Source organism: Biomphalaria glabrata, chromosome 8 (assembly GCF_947242115.1).
Source record: "Biomphalaria glabrata chromosome 8, xgBioGlab47.1, whole genome shotgun sequence".
Taxonomy (NCBI): domain Eukaryota; kingdom Metazoa; phylum Mollusca; class Gastropoda; family Planorbidae; genus Biomphalaria; species Biomphalaria glabrata.
Genome location: NC_074718.1, coordinates 7197785 through 7208788, shown reverse-complemented (window position 1 = coordinate 7208788; position 11004 = coordinate 7197785). Strand labels below are relative to the sequence as shown.

General features: G+C 37.8%; 1 protein-coding gene across 4 annotated transcripts in view; it reads right to left on the bottom strand.

Moving 5' to 3' along the window:
- Positions 1-4249: 4249 nt before the first annotated feature.
- Positions 4250-11004, bottom strand: part of LOC106065211 (paired mesoderm homeobox protein 2B-like) — a 56056-nt gene continuing 49301 nt past the window's right edge. For all 4 annotated transcript variants that reach the window (XM_056039687.1, XM_056039686.1, XM_056039688.1 and 1 more), the window contains exons 4-6: positions 8003-8202; positions 6583-6880; positions 4250-5364 (exon numbers count right to left, since the gene is read on the bottom strand). In XM_056039687.1, the coding sequence (XP_055895662.1) occupies positions 5162-5364; positions 6583-6880; positions 8003-8202 (701 nt within the window). In that variant the 3' untranslated portion in view covers positions 4250-5161. The remainder of the gene's footprint in view (positions 5365-6582; positions 6881-8002; positions 8203-11004) is intronic.

Sequence of the window (11004 nt, the reverse complement as noted above, 5' to 3'; positions counted from 1 at the left end):
GTTGGCAGTGTCGTAGTTTGGAAGTAACATGTCCTATTTAAGCTGGCAGTGTCGTAGTTTGGAAGTAACATGTCCTATTTAAGCTGGCAGTGTCGTAGTTTGGAAGTAACATGTCCTATTTAAGCTGGTAGTGTCGTAGTTTGGAAGTAACATGTCCTATTTAAGCTGGCAGTGTCGTAGTTTGGAAGTAACATGTCCTATTTAAGCTGGCAGTGTCGTAGTTTGGAAGTAACATGTCCTAGTTAAGCTGGCAGTGTCGTAGTTTGGAAGTAACATGTCCTATTTAAGCTGGCAGTGTCGTAGTTTGGAAGTAACATGTCCTAGTTAAGTTGGCAGTGTCGTAGTTTGGAAGTAACATGTCCTATTTAAGCTGGCAGTGTCGTAGTTTGGAAGTAACATGTCCTATTTAAGCTGGCAGTGTCGTAGTTTGGAAGTAACATGTCCTAGTTAAGTTGGCAGTGTCGTAGTTTGGAAGTAACATGTCCTATTTAAGCTGGCAGTGTCGTAGTTTGGAAGTAACATGTCCTATTTAAGCTGGCAGTGTCGTAGTTTGGAAGTAACATGTCCTATTTAAGTTGGCAGTGTCGTAGTTTGGAAGTAACATGTCCTATTTAAGCTGGCAGTGTCGTAGTTTGTAAGTAACATGTCCTATTTAAGCTGGCAGTGTCGTAGTTTGGAAGTAACATGTCCTATTTAAGTTGGCAGTGTCTTAGTTTGGAAGTAACATGTCCTATTTAAGCTGGCAGTGTCGTAGTTTGGAAGTAACATGTCCTATTTAACCTGGCAGTGTCGTAGTTTGGAAGTAACATGTCCTACTTAAGCTGGTAGTGTCGTAGTTTGGAAGTAAGAAGTCCTATTTAAGCTGGCAGTGTCGTAGTTTGGAAGTAACATGTCCTATTTAAGTTGGCAGTGTCTTAGTTTGGAAGTAACATGTCCTATTTAAGTTGGCAGTGTCGTAGTTTGGAAGTAACATGTCCTATTTAAGCTGGTAGTGTCGTAGTTTGGAAGTAACATGTCCTATTTAAGCTGGCAGTGTCGTAGTTTGGAAGTAACATGTCCTATTTAAGCTGGCAGTGTCGTAGTTTGGAAGTAACATGTCCTATTTAAGCTGGCAGTGTCGTAGTTTGGAAGTAACATGTCCTATTTAAGCTGGCAGTGTCGTAGTTTGGAAGTAACATGTCCTATTTAAGCTGGCAGTGTCGTAGTTTGGAAGTAACATGTCCTATTTAAGCTGGCAGTGTCGTAGTTTGGAAGTAACATGTCCTATTTAAGCTGGCAGTGTCTTAGTTTGGAAGTAACATGTCCTATTTAAGCTGGCAGTGTCGTAGTTTGGAAGTAACATGTCCTATTTAAGCTGGCAGTGTCGTAGTTTGGAAGTAACATGTCCTATTTAAGCTGGCAGTGTCGTAGTTTGGAAGTAACATGTCCTATTTAAGCTGGCAGTGTCGTAGTTTGGAAGTAAGAAGTCCTATTTAAGCTGGCAGTGTCGTAGTTTGGAAGTAACATGTCCTATTTAAGCTGGCAGTGTCGTAGTTTGGAAGTAACATGTCCTATTTAAGCTGGCAGTGTCGTAGTTTGGAAGTAACATGTCCTATTTAAGTTGGCAGTGTCGTAGTTTGGAAGTAATATGTCCTATTTAAGCTGGCAGTGTCGTAGTTTTGAAGTAAGAAGTCCTATTTAAGCTGGCAGTGTCGTAGTTTGGAAGTAACATGTCCTATTTAAGTTGGCAGTGTCGTAGTTTGGAAGTAACATGTCCTATTTAAGCTGGCAGTGTCGTAGTTTGGAAGTAACATGTCCTATTTAAGTTGGCAGTGTCGTAGTTTGGAAGTAACATGTCCTACTTAAGCTGGCAGTGTCGTAGTTTGGAAGTAACATGTCCTATTTAAGCTGGCAGTGTCGTAGTTTGGAAGTAACATGTCCTAGTTAAGCTGGCAGTGTCCTAGTTTTGAACTAAGATGTCCTATTTAAGTTAGCAGTTTCGTGTTATACCTTCATCTTTCCCTTAGTTTGAGGATCGTTGGGGCACCACGCAAGATTTGTCGACGTCTTTCTCCATTCCTCTTTCTCCATTCATCTCTGTCTTTTGCATTAGATAGAACCTCTTTCAAATGACATGCCCGTTCATTCTTTTATGTTGTCTTCCCATCGCTTTCTCTGTCTGCCTCTTCTTTTTTTCCCCCTGGTTTCATGATAATTCCTCTTTAAAGTAAAAACCGTTGGTGAGACTTGCTGATGACTTGTTGTTGATAGGGCAAATGCTTCTAATTAGAGTTTACGAATAACATGTACATCGTGTGAAAAGTACTATGACCAATTAACGTTACTTTTGCTTTATCTAGCTGAGGCTAGAACCCATATCAATACTGCTGAAGTCAAAGATTTTAGACCTCCAATTACGAAGTCTGATACTGTTGCAATTACTTGATCACGTGATTAAGCAGCCAATCGCGTAAACACTCCACTTAAACACAGACAAAAAGAACAAAAAGACAGAGGCGAATCCTTTCATAGTTTAATATGGGGGGCTTATCCAAATATAGACAGATCATTAATACAATAGATAAAACATGAAGACATTTACATTTGAAAATATAATACTGTTTATTGCATCTCTCTCTCTCTCACACACACACACACACACACACTCTCTATGCTATCTCTCCCTCTCTTTCCCTCGCTCTATCTCTCCCTCTCTTTCCCTCTGTCTCTCTCTCTCTCTCTCTTTCTCAATTCATTCCCTCTCTCTCTCTCTCTCTCTTTCTCCCAACCTTTTTCTTTCTCTCGCTCGATTGATTTCGTGTTGTGTTTTTCATACAAAAAAAATAAAAATAAACAGAAAACATAACATGATGAGCCATTGTGCTGAAATCACTCAGATTTGAATCATCTTTGAGCAATAAGCGTTGTCAGATGGAATCATGTTTAGAAAGGACCTAACTTTGTGATGAGAACGAGCTATCTACATTGCAGCATTGAATCATTCAAGATATATCTAGTCATCAGTGTCACAGTTGTCGAACATTAAAGACCTCATTACCAAACAAAAATACATTTTTAAAACTATATAACAACGAAAATTGAAGGATAGATTTAGGGTGAGAAGTTAGACAAAGTTTTAATGTTAGTTCAATTTTTTTTGTACTTACAAATTCAAAGATACCGTGCAAGCCATTAACAATATGTTTTGTTATAGCATATTTTATGGAAGGATATCTTTTATTTTGCTTGAATAACACGAAGTTTAGTATGCAAGTAATACATTGTATATTATGTAATACAAATTTGCCTTACAAGAAAAAAGTTCTTTTTTTTTGCTGTATTCATATTTACATTCTCACTAAGCAAATATATTATGACCCACATACTTACTGAAGCGTAGTCTGTAATGTATAAGATAATAATATCATATTTGTGTAAGAGGTGTGTACATTTATCTTGGTAAAATATCAAAAAAATACTTTTTAAAAACAAAAATACATGCCAGGGGCGAAGCTAGGAATTTACCATCCTTTGGGGGGGGGGGGGCGAGGGGATCAGGCTCTTAGGCGGCCCCTGCATTTTGCGTAATATTAATATTTAATGTAAAAAAAACACTCATTTGGGAGATTCTCCTCAAGTGGGGGCCCGGGGGGATTTTCAAATTCCCCCTCCTCCCCCCACCCTAGCTACGCCACTGATTTATGTCAAAAAGCAGTGCTTTTTTTTGTGACGTTACGGCGTACCGGCACCTTTTTCAATGTGAAGAAAATTTTTTTTCTTTTCTTATATTTTAAAGTTTATTTATTATTTATTAGTAGTTAAAAGTTAGGCAATCCATCACTCAGTACCGGCACCTATTTTTTTTTTTTTTACAAAAAAAGCACTGTCAATATAAGTATTTACCTTAGCATTGTATTTAGATAGATAGATAGATAGATAGATAGATAGATAGATAGATAGATAGATAGATAGATAGATAGACATATCTGTAGATAAATAGCCTTTATTACTGGTGCTCACATACTAATCGTATACTCAACTTGCATGTAATGCAAATAATTTATTTTGGCTAATTATTTGCTAATGATTTGGTCATGTATACAAGCAGTAAAAATAAATAATTAAAAATAACAACAAAATAATACTGTCAGGTAAACAAAGAAATAATTCGAACAACATTGAAACAATGTTCGGTATGAGACAGTGAAACAACAGGAAAAATTAAAGGTTATTAAGTTTAGTTTAGGAGTACAGGAGTATAGGACTCAAAACATCTCACGACGTCTGCTGGAAAATGGCGGGAATTGACAGCTCAAAAATTGCTCCGAGCAAGCAATGGACTTCCTAAATCTAGTAGATATAGGTCACTCCAATTATCTCTGGCATACTTCTCATACGTAACAGATTGTCTTGTATGCTGTGTTCAGACGATTAGTGTATTTTTCGGTTTTGATCTTTCTAATACAAGGAAAGAATTTTCTGCTATGAACTTCAAATAAAGCCTCAAATGATGTTACCAATACAGAGATTGTTCAATGGTTTTGTTCAGTGGGTCCATGCGCTTTATCTCAGTGAGCCATGTCAAAGTATATCGACATTATTATAATTATTATAATAACTGAGGCATCCCAGGAAGTAGATTTATTTTACTAAAGCATTAATCATTTCTGATAAATATTATAAATATTATATAATAATAATATATATATATTATAATCAGTTAAATACTTTATTCAATCAAGCATCGTTAAACAGTCTTAAATTGTCAGAACAAAAATTTGACCCTATTATGAACCATAATAAATCTTCCGTTTATTGAATTTGTGGATACGATGTTATTGAATCATAAAAATCCATTCAATAAAGCAGTCTAGCTTGTCTGCCATAGCGATACATTTAAAGTATTGCAGCATCCATTCCACATTTTTAATTTTTCGTAGAAATTGAAGTGTAGGTACACTTTCAGCGAAATAAAACATTCACATTCTAGATATCAATACGCCAAAGAAGAAAAACAAAATGTGGATTAATCCTTTGAATAGTTTGTAACGATTACACATTAACTAGAGTTAATGAGTCTTTTGTGTTTGCAGAACTGAGTTCATACGAAGGTCAGCCCGGAAGACCAAAGCGGCTGTCCAGTTTTTTAGGTTTATGACAAGCTTCAGAAAGTTGAAGACGGTTAAAACAGGAGTCCGCTAGACAGAGGCGTATTCTTGTCCAGGGAGTTGACGGGGTGGTAGTCGTGCCCTGGGACGCCGAGGATTCCAGAGAAAGGTCCGTGCAATGACGGGGGCGGCACGTTGTGGGGCTGTTTGCTGTGGACCTGGGAGTTATGGGTCACTGAAGATGTCCACTTGGAGTCTTGGCTTGAATGCACCTGAACTGTGAACAAAAAAAACAAAATATAACAATACTTTCTTTTTAAAAAAATAAGCTTATATAAGGGGAAGTACTCCAAATGGAAATATATCTCTCAATATTGTATGCCTTATTTCCATTTCCCAATATCGAACAAAATAATTAATTACCCTTAATTTTTTTTTCGATTGATACGTTTTTTAGGCACATTAATAATACCACATCACCAGAAAAATTCCTCAGTGGAAACTGTTGAAGGGACTACGATGAATTTTGTTTCTCTTTAACGAAACTCGACCCTGGCAGCGCCAGAGAATGACTACTCGTTCATTTCTAACATAATAATAATAGCCTTTATTGTACGTAAGGAAATTTGTCTTACAATTTGTGCATTATACCAAACAAAAAACATTATAACTATAAAAAACAAAACAAAATGAACATGGACTAATTATGGACATTTAAACTTGATCTGAGAATGTATAACTTCCTTGTGAACAAAACTAAATCTAACTTTTATTATAATATAGACATAATCAAGTTGATATGAGATCAAATAAATGTCATTGACTTAAGTACTAATATTTTTTAACAAAATCTAACTCACTACTACATTAACATAGCATTTCGGTCTCACGTTCTGAAGTCGTCCCCCCTAACTAGGACCAATGACGACAATGCCACCTAACCTTGCATCATTCTCAACCAATCGCTAACATCTTCCCACTGTCACCATAGAAACACACGCACACTTCATAACAGAGTCTTAGGGTTATGTCTTCCCAGTTATCAGTATCGATATTCACTGCTAGGAGATCCCGTACGATTACATCCACATAAACTACTAACCAATTTTTATGTCAGCTATGCCCAACTTACGCCCAGCTATGCCCAACTTACGCCCAGCTATGCCCAACTTACGCCCAGCTATGCCCAACTTACGCCCAGTTATGCCCAACTTACGCCCAGCTATGCCCAACTTACGCCCAGCTATGCCCAACTTACGCCCAGTTATGCCCAACTGACGCCCAGCTATGCCCAACTTACCCCCAGCTATGCCCAACTTACGCCCAGCTATGCCCAACTTACGCCCAGCTATGCCCAACTTACGGCTATATCCCGCCCGTGATGCTTTGATATACGTCCACTAGGAATGTCTACCCACAGGGCATAATGAAACCTCAAGAGGTTCGATTTTTAGACCTTCAATACAAATCTATAACAGAGTAACCGTTTACGTACCTGGTCTGCTGTACATATTGTGAGATTCCTCGATCTGGGACGAAGACTTGACCTTCTCCTTGCCACCGTTGCTAATATTGTTGTTATTTGTAGAAGAGTTGTTATTATTGCTGTTGTTGGCGCTGCCACCGCTACCGCCGTTGTTATTGCTGCTGTTGCCGCTGTTGTTGCTGCCATTGCTGCTGCCGCCGCTGGAGCTGTTGGGCTCCTGTTTGACAGCCGAACTGTTGGAGTTAGACTGAGACTGTTTCATTCTTTCCATCTTTCGGAACTTGGCTCGCCGGTTCTGGAACCAAACCTAGAAACATAACATAAAAACCTAGAAACATAACATAAACCTAGAAACAAACCTTATAATCCTAGAAACATAGAATATAGACCTAGAACATAACATATAAACCTAGAAACATAACATATGAATCTAGAAACATAACATAAACCTAGAGGCAAAACATATTATCCTAGAAACAGAACATACAAATATAGAAACATAACATAGAAACCTAGAAACAGAACATAAAGCAATCAATCTTTTTTTAAAACAAGTAGTTTAATCATATGATTAAAGGTGATTTTCATAGTAAAGGAAATCACAGTATTTTGCTTTTTGTTTATATTATAACCGAATTCACAGAGGACTACAATTATTAAGATTCCCCATTCGATATGATCATAAGACAAGTGCTTTATTTATCTTTAATGTCTGTATTAAATAAGATAAGACGATAAGATAAGCTCTAACTTAGGGACACATGTCTGTCTGGTACAAATTTCGAACACGTTATTTCTCCCACGTCCCATTCTCAGATCAAGTTGAAACTTTGCACGATTATTTAGTTCCTTACAACGCACGAATAGTGGTAACTAATTAATTTTGTTTCATATCGAAAAGGGAAATACATCTTGCAGTATTGACAGAAGTGGCAGTAAATTTGTAGCTCTTCCTTTTAGATAACCTTTACTATATTAAGAGATTTTTTATATTTTGCATGTGAATAAATATGTAGACACTGAATAGTAGACGCTGCTAGACATCAAAACTTAAAAGTCAATGAAATTAGATATGTACGTGTATATAAGTAGATATAGCTTCTGAGTAAGTTTAGGTGACCTTAATGTAAAGTTTAATAAATTATGGTTTCTGTCAGGTCTTTCAAGTCGAACGGAATTAGAGAAACTTGTCTGAACTACGGGGACTCATGTTTCTGTCAGGTCTGTCTAGTCAAGTGAAGTAATAGAAACTTCAATGACCTACCTGGACTCTGGCCTCTGTCAGGTCTGTCTAGTCAAGTGAAACTTCAATGACCTACCTGGACTCTGGCCTCTGTCAGGTCTGTCTAGTCAAGTGAAACTTCAATGACCTACCTGGACTCTGGCCTCTGTCAGGTATGTCTAGTTAAGTGAAACTTCATTGACCTACCTGCACTCTGGCCTCTGTCAGGTCTGTCTTCATTGCAATCTCCTCTCTGGTGTAAATATCTGGGTAGTGTGTCTCAGCGAAGGCTTTCTCCAGTTCTTTCAGCTGGGCGCTTGTAAATGTCGTCCTGATTCTCCTCTGCTTCCGCTTCTCTGGGCTGACTGAGCTGTCGTGGCTGTGCTGGTACATCTTGTAGGGAAGACCTGAGCATGCACAAAGAAAAAAAATCGTACGTAATTTAATGATGCTTGGCTATTTGATTTGTGTTTTTCTGGACATGCGATTTGGAGAGTCTTCCTCCTCGTTCTCATTGTTATGGCTGAAGTGTTCAGATGACTAGACCAATACATGAGATGAACTGCGCAATGGTTTCCAAATCAGGGAGCTCTCCATAGAGTTTTCTTTCTATTGGGGTGTTTTTGGGGCCAGTGTCTTGGACGTGCCTCATGGTAAAGAGAACGGTTTTGGAGGACATGGTTAGCATTCTCTGGTGACACTCCACATGGGCAGATTTCACTGGTTCCAATTTTGAGCTTCCGGTCGAAAAACGAAAACTCTACGAAACAAAACTTGCTTGAATTTTAATGAACTTGCATTAAAATTTTAGTTGTCATTGTCAGGAAAAGATTTTCATTATAAAGATTTTCATACATGGAACCAAATGCATTTCTAGCAAGCTTTTTTTTATTGGTGTGCCCGTTCCTACAGAATACAGAAGTATTGATCATCGAAGTTTTTTTACTTTTATTCTTTAACTTTCATTATATCGCCACGACATATTTACACATTGCTTTCTCTGGTTTTTTTCTCTCTTATTGGATCTCATTGCTTAAACATTATTAACAAGATCTTTAAAAAAACAGAGTGTAAGCAAAGAGAGGTAACTGTGTTTAACAAAAGATCCATCACATTATAGGCGTGACTTTATTGTTCGCAAAACAAACATCCCTATTACCATTTTATATAAAAAAACAAACTATATGGTCGTTTGGTTAATCCGTCGTCTAATCTTTGATCACTCAATTCCGAAACAGTCACTTCTAATCGAAATAAGCATTGTGGACAAAAGTTATTTTTACACCCCTTCAAAGATACGATGCCCCCCCCCCCTTTTTTTTTTTATAGAGACAGCACTGCTTTCATAGAATTACACACCACACATATGGACAAACATATCAAGATATAGAGTGACTCAGTTCGAATACAAATGACATTCTTTCTGATTATAATACCTTGCCCAGAAGACGACCTTTAAAGAAGAAACTAGGCCAGTCACCCAGAAGGCGACCATTAAAAAAGAAACTAGGCCAGTCACCCAGAAGACGACCCTTAAAGAAGAAACTAGGCCAGTCACCTAGAAGACGACCATTAAAAAAGAAACTAGGCCAGTCACCCAGAAGACGACCCTTAAAGAAGAAACTAGGCCAGTCACCCAGAAGACGACCATTAAAAAAGAAACTAGGCCAGTCACCTAGAAGACGACCATTAAAAACGAAACTAGGCCAGTCACCCAGAAGACGACCATTAAAAAAGAAACTAGGCCAGTCACCTAGAAGACGACCATTAAAAAAGAAACTAGGCCAGTCACCCAGAAGACGACCCTTAAAGAAGAAACTAGGCCAGTCACCTAGAAGACGACCATTAAAAACGAAACTAGGCCAGTCACCCAGAAGACGACCATTAAAAAAGAAACTAGGCCAGTCACCCAGAAGACGACCCTTAAAGAAGAAACTAGGCCAGTCACCTAGAAGACGACCATTAAAAACGAAACTAGGCCAGTCACCCAGAAGACGACCATTAAAAAAGAAACTAGGCCAGTCACCCAGAAGACGACCCTTAAAGAAGAAACTAGGCCAGTCACCCAGAAGACGACCCTTAAAGAAGAAACTAGGCCAGTCACCCAGAAGACGACCATTAAAAACGAAACTAGGCCAGTCACCCAGAAGACGACCATTAAAAAAGAAACTAGGCCAGTCACCTAGAAGACGACCATTAAAAACGAAACTAGGCCAGTCACCCAGAAGACGACCCTTAAAGAAGAAACTAGGCCAGTCACCCAGAAGACGACCATTAAAAAAGAAACTAGGCCAGTCACCTAGAAGACGACCATTAAAAACGAAACTAGGCCAGTCACCCAGAAGACGACCACTAAAGAAAAAGCTAGGCCAGTCACCCAGAAGAGAGACTCTAATGAGGTTCAAACGTAAACCATTTCAGTAGCTTGTCAAGGGAACTACCAGCCTCTCTTTCACTCACACGGAGGAAGCAAGCGTGGAAGTAATTAAGTCTGATATTAGTACAAACTATTTATTTGTTTTCTGGACATGAGAGTTGGAGACTCTAAAAATGAAACTTTCACGAAACAAACATTTGCTTTTTGCGACAGAATTGCATGAATGAACATGTAGTATAAGGAAAGGAAAAAAGAAACAACCTTTGATTTTCTAATTATTATTGGCTAATCAAACTGTTTGGGAACTCCAACCTCTAAAAAAAAATGGCAATTAAAGTTGCTGGCGACCACTTCGTCTTATTCAGATAATGAGAAAAATGGCGAAATCTAGATCTAGAGCTTCATTGTAACCAACTATAGTGCAATTTTAAAAAATATTTTGGTCTCGAAAAAATTCATTTCATTATTATTTTACTTCAGTGAAAATAATCTAGTGACATTTACTTGATTGGACTCCATTGGAAAATAATACTTTTATATTAAAAAAAAATCATTGGCTTTAAAACCTGATTATTGTAAATTCTGAACCAGTCTTCGAAACCTCTACTTACTATTATGAACTTTTTATAACTTTTTTTATGATGTCCTCGAAAAGGGGAATAGACGCTAGTTTTGTGTGGTCTGTCTGTCCGTCCGTTTGTCCGTCCCGTTTAGATATCAGGAAACTGGAAGATAAAATGAAAATCGAACATCATGATCTTTTAGATCATCCAATGTTCTGACGCTACGGCTACTTTTTTTCTTTTCCGAAAGGGAACAATTTAATTTAAAA